Raw genomic sequence first — 14,503 nt, forward strand, 5'->3', positions numbered from 1 at the left:
GATCAGCTGATGTAGCTGGAATTGAAAGCTGAGCTTGACTTTGTGGCCTGCCTGAACTAATGCTGTGCTTAATTTGTCCAGTATTGACTTATTATCAAATATTTGCAAAACTAATGACTATTCACTAGCTAATGGTAACAGGCTAAGCTAAAAATGATGAACATGGTTAACATTATACACTTTCTTTTACATAAAAACATTGTCTGTCTAAGTCAGTCGACCTAAATTTTTTTCATAATCGATATGCCATACAGACATGCTACACATCCACCCCAACCTCCACAACCTTATTGACCCTGAATTTGTATATTTATTGAACATTGAGTCAAATTTTGCCAGGTTGTTTTAAAAAATAAAATGTACCTCCATGTTCCCACAACTTGCAACAGCAGCACCAGAGTTAGGATGGGTTTAGGAAAGAGGTAGAGGAAAACAAAGACCCAGAGAAAAGCATAAAAAGTAGAAAGGAAAAAGTGGAGAAAGGAGAGGTTTGAGGAGGAGTGCTGCCATGTGGTAAGCTGCTGTGGAGCTGAACTGCATATCTGCCATTTCTATTAATATTTATTACCATAAGCTGCTTTTTCTCACACACCTGCAAATGGAACTATAATGATTTTCTCATTATGCCTGGTGCATGTGTGAAAGGTGCTTTCTTGGGTGCATACATGCAAGAGGAATTTACATATTTATTAAATATATATATATTTAAGAGAGATGTCTGCACTGTTATGTGAGTCTTAGAGAAGCTTACAATAATGGATGCACTTATTTAAAAATCTAGCAATCTAAGAGGGAGAAATAATGAACAAAAAGAGCAAAAAGCTAAGACAGAAAACTGATAATACATGTAGTGGGGACAGTATCAAACTGTCTACATGAGAGACATCCTCCAGACATAAACTGAGTATCAGTGTCACTGTTTCTGTGCACACTGCAAGCATTATGGATGTATGTGACTCCTATACGGTCTACACAAACCCATAGAAGCCTGAGCTGCTGCAGGCCTGGATCCTCTCTGACAGCCAGCAGTCAAAATATTGTGTAATGTGAGTCTGCAGCTTCTGTGAGCTGTGAGTTGTGACGATGAAGCATGCAGGTATGGGTGGGGTAGGATAAAGCCCAGTGACAGCTATAGGGGCACTAAACTGATCCATGTCATGTTTAGTGACTTTTCTGTTTTTGCATGAGTCCCTCTTCCGCCTGATGGTATCCATCCATGCAGATCATTTTGGTGTCAGTTGTCCAGGTTTGGAGATATGTGTCTGAGATTTTCAGACTCTCACCTATTATTAGATTATTATTAGATATTGGAGGTGAAAGGCATTTATTAGCACCCCTCTTAATCTGAGTAATTCACAAACCACACTGTAAACAACCTAGTATATGACTGGACTGTGTATGGTCAGCAGTTTTCTCCCAGTAATATTTGTTCTTAAGGTGCACTGAAGCAGACCACAAGACATGGTTACGCTATGTTAGAGTAAAAAAATGTTAAAGGAACTGTACTTGCATAGCGCCTTTCTAGTCTTCAAACCACTCACAGCTTTATGTCACATTCACCCATATTCATACACTGATTCCTTACATGCCAATGACAGCATCGGAAGCAATTTTGGGATTCAGTCTCCTGCTTATGGACAATTAAACATGTTTTTTGTTCTTTTATCAAGAGCAATATTTTCCGCTCCTATCTTAAGATGTTTGATTTGAAAAAGAATGTATACTAATTATTCTAATTATCTCTTATCCCCCTCCTATTTCATTCATTTCTATCTGCAGGATTTCACGTTTTTTTTAAGACTCACTCTGCATAGAATGTTTTGAGTGCGAAGCACCTTGCAGTGTTTCCTGCTTCCTTTCGGCGACCGTGTTTCATTCTGCCTTCCAGAGTTGCCATTCAGAACAGCTAGCCTAGGACCAACATGGTAGAATGACATATGGTGTAAACTAGTTCTGTTTGAGCATGACAGGACCCTTAACCTGCACAGTGTTGCACTTGAGTATTTGGTGAAAAAGCAGAGTAATGGGGCATAGTGAAAAATAAATTTTTCAAATTCCATTCACCTTCAGTGACTTGGGTTGGAGGCAAAAATGTTAGAGACAGATATCTAACAACCAAAACTATCTGCATACAACTAGTAGGTAAACTGACTCTTTACATGTACAAAAGTCAGTCAGCTTTTTTTTAAACCTGGATTTCTCCCATGTTTTTGTGTCAAAATGACTAATGGGGACAACAAGTTTTGAATTCAGTCCAGTATTGAGTGACAGCATTGCAGCTGGCAATGCGAAACGGACTACAACGTAATCTTTATGGGCAATCACAAACCGTCAAAGTACGTCAATTAAAAGTGCGAGTTTTTGCTACTGGCTGGCTGAGACTCTTTCGTGACCGCAGGCTGCAGCACTCTCTTCCAACACTGGGCCAAATTCAAAACTTGTTGTTCCCATTAGTCACCTTGACACAAAAACATGAGAATATAAGGCTGAAAAATACCAACCCATTAAGAACAGTCTGTGGTTTTATTTTTAATTGTAACTTTTCTTTCTTGTAGGATTTTTTTTATAGCTGTCAATTTGTTTGGTTGAGTGAGAGCACAATAAATTAACCCAATTAGGCACAGTAAAGCTGGCCTACAAACAAATTTTGTCAGCATTTTCCTCTGAATCTCTGAATCATTATAACCTGAAATATTGTCCCTGGTGGAAACTGAATTAGTCAAAGAAATGTATTTTCCCCTACCTTAAACCAATTCATGTTACAGTGTCGGCAGTAACATCAGTTACTTTACAGAGATTTCCATGTAAATGATTCACTGGTGCCTGGAAGCATACCAGCATGTCTGAAGGTTTCCAGCTTGTGTGACCTCTACTATGTGTCACACTGCTAAACTTTCTGTCTCTGCTACATCATTATTGTTACATTCATCACTTTCTGTCTGAGAAAGAAGAACGAGTTTGTTAATCCCCTTGGGGAAATTCAATTTTCGATCCGTTGTTATTTACACACACACACACACACACACACACAGACTCGTGTGTTGACTTTCTTCTGGGGACATTACATAGACTTAACGTGTTCAGAGGATCAGTCACTTCCACAGTTTCTATTCATTGTCCATGTGAGCAGTCGTGCAATGCATTCTCAAAGTGCTGTTATGTCGGCTGTTCATTTTTTGCATAAAGTAGAGGTCCAGGCTACTTCATTCAAATCACAGGGATCTGGTAGTGCTACTCACTGCCTCTGGAAACTAACGAAAAGCGTTTAAACTAATCATTCAGATTCAGCAACTGCATGGCTTAAAATGTTTTCAGAAATAAGTTTCAGTGAGAGAAAATATCCAAATGAGACGCCCGTTGGTTCAGAACAGCAAGTATTTGTCCAATCGGGTGCAGCCAGAAGTGTTTACACGGTTGTACAGGTTTGTGACCATGAGTGTTCAATGCTGGGAAGTGGCGCAACCCTTCGCATCCAAAAATGTAGCTTTGGACAGGTACCATCACATTTATTTCCTGGAGACTTACCCTAACCATAACCAGTGCTTGCATAACGCTAACCCCAAGCAAGAGCACCTCGGCAACTCAGGAGGTTAACTGGCACCTCTTGCCAAGCCATTCCCAAGCCAAGTCCCAACAGACCTATGCTTGAAAGCGTCACGACCCCTCGTGTCCAGAAACACCATTGTGGACCATCACATTTATTACCCAGAGACTTACCCCAATCATAACTAGTACTTGTATAATCCTAACCCTAACCTTGGCCCAGGACGTCAGGATGCTACAGACGTAGCTACTGCCTATAGGCTTCCATACCATCTGTACATCATCACTGTCAACGTCTTCTTCTAAAAAGAGAGAAGACAGCTGAGATTCTGTCTGCCCCCTCCTTTCTGTCTGCATTGGACCTTCCTCCCTCTCATCCTCTCAGACAGGAAAACACATCAAGGAGCCTGGGGGTGACTGAACCTTGATTGGGGCTGGCTGAGACCTTGATTACACCAGAGCTAATTCTTTTCTCATCCAAATTGAGCTGCTGCAGGGGGTGATGAGCGTATTTCCTTGTTAATGCTGAATAATTGAGAATAGAGGTTAACAGATAGGTCGAGATGAGGGATGTAGCAGAGAGTAAACCCACTTTGCCACAATTTGTTTGAAAATGAGTTTTTTACCCTTCTAGGCTGGAATAATAATATTATTGTAGTGGAAATTTGAGTCAGGTCAGCCAGTCTAGCTATTTATTATGTCTAGTCAAAGGAGTTTTTGTTCAGCTGAACACAGGACTTTTATTGGACTATTATTTCTATTATTTCCTTATGTATAACCTTGTAGGATGACCACATTCCCTTCTAAAAGTGTCTCCTCTTCAGAGGTACACACCGTCTCTGACGGACATTTCTATCGGCTGTTTCTGTGCAAAGCTGAAACTTCAAACAGGGTCGAATCTCCTGTTATCTTTCATGGTGTTTTGGTCATGTTATGTCTATCATATGCAATACAATATGCACTGGTCTTGGTGTTTGAAAGGAACATTTAAACTAAAAAACAAGCCTGTTTTTAAAATGTAAGTAGAAAGTTCAGATATTTGTGTAAAAATGTAGAAGGTAAAAGTAAAAAGTTGCCAGGAAAAAAAAGCCTGTGAAATCCTAGAGGGACTGATTTAGTCCAACACTTTTGTACTGGGGGGTGTAATGAACATTGCAGATCCTTTTTATTTATAAAAAAGAAAAAGAAAAAAGAAATAATAGAATCCTTTTTTATTTCTGAGGTAGGGTATAAACTGTGCAAAAACAATGCATATTTCTTTTTCTTTGTAAAAGTAAAACTGAAGTCATTTTTTTATCTCAGTGGTTTCGTTCTTCACACATTTGTATCGCGATTTAGTTATCTCATGATATATATTTACATTCCTAAACAGTACATTTCTCTGCTGTGCTCACACTTTCTTTATTTACTACTACATCAGTGGCTCAAACTGTTTGTGTGAAATAACCAAACTCTTTTCTCTTGTTCCTTCCCAACACTCTCCCTCTCTTTATAGCGCAACTTCAACTTTCTGGATCGCCAACCCCAATAACAACCTCATCAACTGTGCTGCTGCAGGCTCAGAGGTGAGTTTCTCACTCCCGCTTCTCACTTTCTCTCCCCCCCCCCGGTCTCTCTGCAGGTGGAGGTCTGTCTCATTACCACGTTGCCAGGTCAGATTAATGACTGTGTACTCCTATTAACTTCAGAATCAAGTAGACAACTGTCTGAGGCACTGCCACACTTTCTCTATGATAGAGTGCCAATTATGATCATACTTCTGGGATTTCACAAGGATACGTCGGGTGGAATGGAGTCTCATTTATTCTCACCAATGTAATAACCATGCTCATTTGCATGCCTGCAAAGAACAACACAGAAACAGACAGGCTGACATGCAGGGTGGCAAAGCGGAGGCTGTAGTTTTGTGTGTGGGTGTATGAACAAAAAACTCCACGGGGTTCTGTCTTGTTCTACATTTATAGTAATTAAAAAACACGTCTTGACAGCTTCTTTTTATGTTGTGGTTTTATGTTTGTGTGTGATCAGGAAACCGGTTTCTGGTTCATCTTCCACCATGTGCCCACTGGCCCCTCGGAGGGGCTTTACTCCCCAGGACGCACGGAACACACACCTATGGGCCAATTCACCAACAACAGAGCCCATTCCAACTACAGGGTGAGTCTGAGGACGAGGGGATGCACAATATTCTGATTGTGGTGTCACACTCTGTTCCTGTTCCTGCATGAGGGTAGTTCAGCCAGGAACTAAATGAAAAAATACCTTAAGCTGAATTTATTGGAGTGGTGTATTTATTGTGCTCCAACAAATAAAGATTTACAAGTTAACAAGTTTGAATGGCTGCTATTGATAATGCATCAAACATCAACAGTTATAAGGTAACTAATGAGGTTATAAGGTAATACTAATACTCTAGTCTACTAGTTTTTGTACTTTTGCTTAAGTATTTTTTAACACCACTAGTTTTACCTGTAGTTAAGTAACATTTCAGTAATGTAACAGTACTTCTACTTGAGTACAGATTTTCAGTAATCTTTCCACCACTGTATGTAGTAATACCAGTTAACCTGACACCTCCACAAGAGATAGTGTATGACTAACTATCAAAATATCAACATCAGTTTACTAGCTATGGTTAGTAATACGCCTTTGAAAACAGTTGTTAAATGTCCTCTGTGGATCTAAATAAATGAACATAACCTTGATGATGTCACAGCGATGTCATCAGGGTTATCTCGGTTCAGGTTAGGAGAGTACAAATTAATAGCAGGGAGTGTGCACTACAAACTAGAGGTGTGGCATTTGAAAGATGTGATCATTTACCAGGGAAGGAGGTTCAAATGGAGGACATTAGAGAGTCCCATTATGGATGTATGATCCAGGGTTTTGGTAGATTGACCACTGACAGACTATAATTAGTGGACAGAGATTCAGGGTCTGTGAAGTGAAGTCAATGCAGAAGTGTCTCAAACCTGAGACCTTAAAATCGTTTCAGAAACATATTTTAGTGTACTGTTTATCTGGAATATGAGAACATGTGTGACCAGTTGAGCCGCCATTGTTTCCTGCTACGGATGAGTAGGAACTGGGCAGGCAATGAAAGCAGCTCAACTCACAGTACTTCACCTCCACTGGCTCCAAAAAAAACAATATGGTGAACGACCATAACACCAAACTCGAGGCTTCAAAATGGTACTCCACAAACCAATGGGTGAGATCACAATAAGTTCACCCTTGAGCTTGACCAATACTAGGGACTAAAGTTCAGAATGTCCCTGCTGCTTTGATTTTGACTATAATCTGTCTCTAGTGAGACTCTCAACTTCATGGAAGTGCAATCCTAAATCGCTGGCTACCCCTTGAAATTAGAGAATTTTTATGATAAAATTTTAAAAACCCTCGAAATGTTTAGCTTTGATTCAGTCCTGGGTAGAAAGGCCTCAGACTAAACCTAATTGTCCTGAAGTGACCCAGATGACTTTTTCCATAACTAGAAGTCAGTACAATACACTGACCTACAAATTTACATTCCTAATGTATTTGTGTTGTTTCTTGAAAAGGCCTTACAGGAAGTGAAAACCAGAAGCTAACACCACATATTGATACGTTTGGAACCCATTCCACTTTCCCATTTGGTTTTAAAGAATTTTGTAATTAATCAGCATTTATACTGACTATTAAAACCACTACATCAACAAAAGCTAAGGGGGCACAAAAGCGAGACTATATTGTCACATGTGACCTGCTAAGCAACAAAGAGAAGAGGAGCAATAGGTGAAAAGTTAGAATAACAAAATCGAGGCCAGACACCAGAAACAGAGGAAAGTGAGCCAAAGGAGAGAGGGATGAGATGGAGAGGACAGGAGGGAGTTTGGAGGCGCCTGCGGCATCAAGCACAGCTCGAGCAGAGAGAGATTTATGAGGCGCTGGTGGAGAGGAAGTGTTATTGTTATCTCCCTCCCTTTTCTGCCCCCAACAGTGATCTCTTTTCTCTCCCATCTCACTCCATCCTTCCCTTCTTCACTTTTAATTTGGATCATCCTAATGGGAGCATAACTCATGTCAGGCTGCCACCCCGGGATGTTTGTGAGAGAAGAGGTTGTGGCAGGGCAGCAGGTTGGGCGTTCAGAGCAGCAACACAGTGTCTTTGTTTTGAAGCAGCAAACTGACAGAAGATGGCTTTTATCATTATGACTATTTTTATTTTATGCAAGGAAGAGCTATAGTATTAAGAACTGTGAAACAATTGGGGGTAGCTTGTTTGTTAGCTCTGGTACTTTGATGGAAATTGCATGGAATGTTTCCAGCTTAGTTGTGGGATCTAAAGCACCATTAAAGTGAGATTTTACATTTATACTTGACTTAAAGGTCCAGTGTGTAACATTTAGGAGGATCTATTGGCAGAAATAGAGTATAATATTCAGAGGTATTGTGTTTTTGTTACCTTAGAATTAGCTGTTTTTATCTACAAAGGCCGCAGATCGCCTTCCATGGAGTCCACCATGTTTCTACAGTAGCCCAGACACTAGCACTAGATAGGGCCATTCAGGTTTTTTGTGCGAGTAGAGTAGCTATTAATGCCCAAAATATGAAGTAGGAGTAGGAGAATCCAGGACTGGTGTAAAACTGGCAATTACACAGTGAAAGTAAACAGAGCGTTTTTAAATGTAACTTGTAACTCTCCACACATATAGTTAATACTAGGCTAACTCTTGGCATTGGAGATAGTGGTAGGTTACTAATGTAGCCTGGTATGCTAATTTTAATCTGTAATTATACTTTTGCTCTTGTATTTTTGGCTTTGGAAAAGCAAAGACACCACAGTCCAAAGGCTTTAAATGTGAGTATTGCTGTTAATGGAGCAGCTGTTAATGTTACCTAACATCTTAGCCATAAGAGCTTGGTAAATCTATGATATAGCAGGTCTGCGTTGCAGGGAGTTTATTTGGAGTCTGTCTGCCATCTTGTTGTCAAATCCTTTAAACTATCACACACAAGCCTTTATGACATTATAAAACAAATTCACTTTTTTCAGATGACAGCTTCACTCACATATTTTAGTGCATGCAGAGCGAGAAGTGAGCAGGTCAAGGTTAATAGGCAGCTTTATTAAATCCACCACAAACACTGTCAGGGCCACAATATTTAGCAGGATATTCACCAAGACTGATGATTTAAATCATCTGCAGCTGATTTAATCTAAATGCACTGCTGCTCATTAAGACCTGAAAGACGTGTGTGCAACATGTGTCTGGATAGAAAAAGTTCTCTGCTACCGAGCCTGATTTATTGGTTGAAGAAGCCAGTAGACATGTTTCTCAACTACACTCATGCGAAATGCACGAAGGGCAGAAATAACAATAAACTAATGGTTTCAGCTCAACTGAAAGGTTAGCTTTTGAATAAAATGCTAATAACTGGAGTGCAGCTTTAGTTGGAAGCCTGTAGAGTGTTTTCATATTCATTTCACATTAAAAAAATAGAGACAGGATTGTGTGACAGCGCAGTAGAAAATATGAACAAACAAAGTCTGACTTGTGTAAATCAACCCCTGAGTGAACTTATTTCTTACACTGGTTTATTCTTTATCATTTCTGCTCTGTCTTTTATTCTGCTGTGCTTTATACTGACTGTACTTGATGTTCTTTCCGTTCCAGGCTGGAATGATCCTCGATCACGGAGTAAAGACCACCAAGGCAAACGACAAGGACAAGAGACCCTTCCTGTCGCTGGTTGGAGCCAGGTCAGACTTTGTAAATGTCCTCACCCTGTAACAAACAAACACCCTGTATGACAAGCTGAAGTAACATCACTCCCAGTGTAATTAAGCATGATGGATCTGCAGTCTGTAATGGTCCTGTTCCCTGTTGATGTTCTGTAGCAGACAAACTGGAGTTTGGTATAATCTAGAGCCACAGTAGGAGGGTCACTTTAAATCTTCCTCTAGTGGAAGTGAGATTACTTGCATTGACATCAAGTAGAAGTGCGAAAGTCTGTATAACAGTCTTATGTGGTCAGTGTGAGGACCAATGTGTCATCCTGACCTCACCACTCCAACATGAATACACCCTGCACACCACTCCCTCTTCAGCTCACTGATGCTCTCCAAGGTGTGGACGTCTTGTCTTTTCAGAAAACTTTCTCACAGACTGCCTCGCCTGAAAAACAGGTCAGAGGCATCGTGTTTTTGAAAGTGGTGGCATATCAATATATTTTATTTTATTTGGCATATTAAGTTATAATCATATTAAACCCTGTCACAAACCGGGACATACGGCCGCGACAAAAAAAAGAGGGAGATGCACACAACAAAGCCAATTAACAAATTATTTATTAAGGAAAGAATACTTAAACTAAATTAACAGTATTATGTGTGAAATTCAGATAGGACAGTGGTGTAGTGAGTGCATGAGTGGGAAGTGTAGAGTGCTGCAAGTTGTATTAAGTTTGCAGCAAACACAATCAAATCCATCAACCCAAAAACCAGAGTTGTCTCAGGGAAGGAGAGATGAAGGAGCACTGACTCCCAGAGGGTTTTTAAAGGCACATGGCACACAGGCCTCAGGTGTGGCCAATTTACTGATGACCCTCTGCCACGCCCACTTAAAGTACCTGCACAGAAAACAGCCACACAACCAGGAACAGGAAGACAGGGGGGAGTGGGTCGTCACACCCCATTTATGATACTAGCATATAGTAACCATTCAATAGGACGTTTAGTGTATTTGGATTACTGCCTCTCTGCACATTATTTTTAATTGTTCCCAACAGAGTCCACCATACTCATGCTGGGGCTGTAGTAATGACCACTTAAATATATAAAATCAATACAATATATTGATTTATTAATGCAATAGTCTTTATACTGTTGTTCATGTTGAGAGTACAGTTTGATCTAACCTATACTGTACATACTGAACAGATAATGACTTTAAAGGGGTACTCCACCATAAAATGGGTTTTTTGAGTTGTAAACTGAATTTGTGACTATACTGTGATGAAACACATCAATGCTGGTTTTAAAACTGACATTACCAATTTTTTGAAATTCTTCATTTTGTGGGTAAAAATGGCTCAACACGCCCTCTACTGTTTTAAATTACCCTGGACCTCAGAGTCAGCAGGCTTAATCAGTAATTATTATGTATTTGGACTGAGGAAATTAACTTTTGAAAGTTTATTTTAATATTACTTCAAATTAAGCTATACAGTACGGAATTAACTGCAAAAATTGTTCTATTTTGTATTCTCTTTCCTAAAGGGCACTGTCCCAGCCATGAAATACACAGTTATTCAATACTAGAACCAATAAAACAATGGGATTGATAAGTGATTGTGATGGCTGAGTAGCCAAAGTCTGATATTTATGAGCTCTGGCTTTACTCAACGTCTTCCTGTTTGTATCTGCTGTTGTACGGTAGCCTCATAGGACACACCTACAAATAGCCATTAGCACAATATTAGCCACTGCCAGCTCCATTAGTCCAAGCAGAAAAGGATCGGCCACGGTAGGCTAAACTGAAGGCCACTTATTTTATGCACTGTTGCTGGAACTATGACAGGATATTTTAACCAAGTCAAGACAATATTTTGTTTATGTTTTTGAAAAATGCAGTCCAGGTTTTTCCCCCACTCATTTTGTTCTCTAGAGGATCTTCCTGCTTGGTGAGAAAACACAGAATAGCAAAGCTGAGTGTGTTGGCTTTTTTGATTCATTTGTTGTACAGCTGTTGTACAGAGTCAAAGCTTAGTGCACCAACCTAGACAACAACATTGCTAGTGTATAAGCAGAAGCCCTCAGTGCCTGTGTCCCCCCTCAGGTAAATAATCAGCCATTGCTCTCCAGTCTGTTACTGGAGCAGCCAGAAACACAAGGCAGCGAGACCAAAGACTGTAAGGGGTGGCATCAGTGGCCAAGACCGAGACAAGTCTCAGGAGGAAAAGCATCCTGAGACCAGTCCTGAGTACTACACCCTGAGTCACACTGAGGGTCGGAGACAAGCTGGTGCATGTGTCCATTTCCTGTATACAGAAGACAATATTCACTACTAGTCTTCTTTATTAAAACAATGTGATGTGATTAACCCTCTCAGGCAAAGTTGTTACTATCAGGGTGTGGCGGGACAAGAATGGACCAGAATCAAAGTTCAGTGAAACCCACTAAGGTGGGTGCTTTATTTTTCTTGGTACAGCAAAGCAGTGAGTGCAGCGGTGTAGGCCCTCGTGGCGTGGCTGGTGTTCGGGTTGGGTCAGGTCTTGGGGAAATCAGCTGGGTAGGTGAGGGGTAAATAGAGGAGCTCACCGGTGGTCAGGGAGGGAGCAGGAGACCTCGAGTTCCAGTGCAGCTGGGCGGGTCGATCGGCTCCAGTCCTCCTCGTGCTTGCTTTACGGACCGTCTGGGTGCAGAGAATAGAGCAGTGGTTAGCTGGAGAGGCAAACACAGACTCACTTTCCTTGGTCGGGGTGGCTCCTTTTGTCCTGGCCTGACGAGGGCCAACGGGAGGCAGCTTGAGGTGGTAATTAGTGGTTGCCAGCCGTGCCTTGTTGTGGCCTAGCTGCTTGGCCATGTGCTTGGGTTGACAAACACAATAGGAGGCAGCCTATATTGTTCGGTTGCAGGGTTTCTGCAGCTCTCAACGGGTAAAATTTAAGACCTTTTTTAAGAACCATTATGAATGCAAATCTAGGACCTATTTCACATCCATGCAGACAAGTACAAATAATATGAAGGAAAATCAGCAGTGGTTTCATGTCGGTTTCATTTTGTAGATGTTACAGCATGATCAATATCCATTTTTCTTAAATGGTGCCTCACAGCCGATGTTCTCAGTAAGCCACGCCTTCATTAAGTCCATGCTCACCTCTTTGGCCCATTTATGGGATTAGCGGGAGCCCGGCGAGTTCAGACTCGCCAAGTGGCGAAGCTAGAGCCGACCCCAACCGAGCTTCACAACGGCTCTTCCACACACTATGGGCCCCAGTCTTGACACCTCTACTAATAGTAGCAGTAGTTTAGATCCAGGCTAATGTATTAAAACCTCGTCATTCATTCAGTAAATTAAAAAACCCGTGGGAAAAGCTCGGTGGTCTTGGCAAAACACAAGAGAGGGCTGCACATTCATGGACCTAGACGCCAAGAATCAGTCCACATGATCACATAAAGGACGCCATTGTATGAGAATTTAATGAATGCTTTGCATGGGCTTAGTTTCATGTTGGGGGAAGCTCCCGCCGGGCTGCTGATATCGTGGCGGGTCTGTTGTGTCTGATCTGTTTATTTTAGCAAAAAGTTGGAATTTCTCCCTTCCTCTTCATTGTTAGTGCTGTTTGTTCTGCCTTCCTCTGTCTTCTTTAAAAATCACGCTGTTTTCCGACGTGACGCTGCAGTGACCTGTCATCACTGCGGGGGTGGCAACCGGGTGGCCAACTCAGGCTTCCCAAGGGGTGGCCAGTGCCACCCCGGCCTCCCCTTTAGCTCCGCCCGTGGATTTAGCAGCCCTGAATATACAGCAATTAAGTTAATATCATCAAATACTAACACTATCTTTCTCCACTCTGTGTATGTCTGTGGTGCTACTGTATTATTCAGGTATGGCCCCCACCAGGATGCTGACCCTTTCAAACCCAGAGTACCTGCTCTAATCCACCACTTTGTAGCCTATAAGAACCAGGACCACGGGGCCTGGCTGAGGGGAGGGGATGTCTGGCTGGATGACTGCCAGTGAGTACTGCGAGAATGCGTGGATCCAAAACTGATAGTAGATAAATGAGTGGATATATGTTTGCCTACTTTTAGTGCAACCGAGAGTAGTTCACAAATCCTCATTATGAATTTCAGGTAGCACAGGTCGTTCCTCTGCACATTGATGACAGAGATGAAAGTGAATATCCGTCCCTATTTAATAATAATACGTTTTTATCTCCTTCAGCCAGTGTGTGTGTGTGTGTGTGTGTGTGTGTTCTCTCCCTAGAGACCTCAGACTGTTGCCGTGCTCGCAGCAATAATATTCTCTCTTTCTTTTTAGATTTGCTGATAATGGCATTGGCCTCACTCTGGCGAGGTAAGTCCCCCCTATTAAATTACCATCATATTTCCATGGACAGAAATAAAGGGCTGCTGTTTGCATTTACCAGTGGTGATGCAGGACCCTCTCTCTCTATCGCTCTCTCTCTCTTTGTCTGTGTGAGTGAAGTGTGAATTGAAAAGCGCCTTATAAGGAGCCTGCTTAGGATGCACTAGGAAACGGAGCGTTTTGATGCAGTGTGAAAAGTAATTTAGGGGTGTGATGGTCACAGAGGTGGGAATTGATGAGACGTTTTCAACTGGCTTTACAAAGCCAGGTTCCTGGGGGGTGCACACGAAAGTTTGTGAATGCTCTGTTTCTGCCCTCCATTCATTTTTTATTTTTCTCTCCCAAAACTGAGGTTTTCCAAAACAGAGTGTATTGTATAAATCTTAAAACCACCACCTTGACGTTTCACTGTTTACTGGGTAAACAGAGCTTTTGCAAAATGATGATGTATTAGGCCATTGAGGGTCATGCTGCAGCAGTGAGGCAGTAAAGTTAAAAAACCTTAAGTCTCCTCTGACTTTCTCTGTGATCGTTCATAAATGTCGATACAGCCGAATACACAGCAGAGCAGTTGTCATTTATCTGGATTTGTGTTTATTTTGTCAGATGACGTTGCAATCAATAAATAATGAACGAAGCACCAGAGTGCAGCAGCTTGGAGATAACTGCTGGTTAACATATATTATACCATGGTCTGGGTGAATACTCAATTCTGATTGGCGGCAGGATGTCCATTAATTCCTAATATAGGACACCTACTTAGTAGGTCTGTTAAAGTTCTGTATTAAAGCTGCAGTAAGTAACCGTAATAAAAATACCTTTTTGTCAAATTTGCTGAAACTTTCACTATATCCTGACACAGTACATGAGACAAATAATCTGTGAAA

The 14,503-nt window shown here is 41.3% G+C and overlaps 1 protein-coding gene across 2 annotated transcripts in view; it reads left to right on the forward strand.

The window, feature by feature from the left end:
- cemip (cell migration inducing hyaluronidase 1) overlaps window positions 1-14,503 on the forward strand; it is a gene marked incomplete in the record, with an annotated part of 167,875 nt that overhangs the window by 129,679 nt on the left and 23,693 nt on the right. For both annotated transcript variants that reach the window (XM_035652320.1, XM_035652319.1), the window contains 5 exon segments: window positions 5,039-5,108; window positions 5,572-5,700; window positions 9,201-9,286; window positions 13,133-13,264; window positions 13,569-13,604. In XM_035652320.1, coding sequence (XP_035508213.1) covers window positions 5,039-5,108; window positions 5,572-5,700; window positions 9,201-9,286; window positions 13,133-13,264; window positions 13,569-13,604 — 453 coding nt within the window.

This window comes from Morone saxatilis, unplaced genomic scaffold, assembly GCF_004916995.1.
Source record: "Morone saxatilis isolate NCDOM2014 unplaced genomic scaffold, NCSU_SB_2.0 Contig11, whole genome shotgun sequence".
In the NCBI taxonomy this organism is placed as follows: Eukaryota; Metazoa; Chordata; class Actinopteri; family Moronidae; genus Morone; species Morone saxatilis.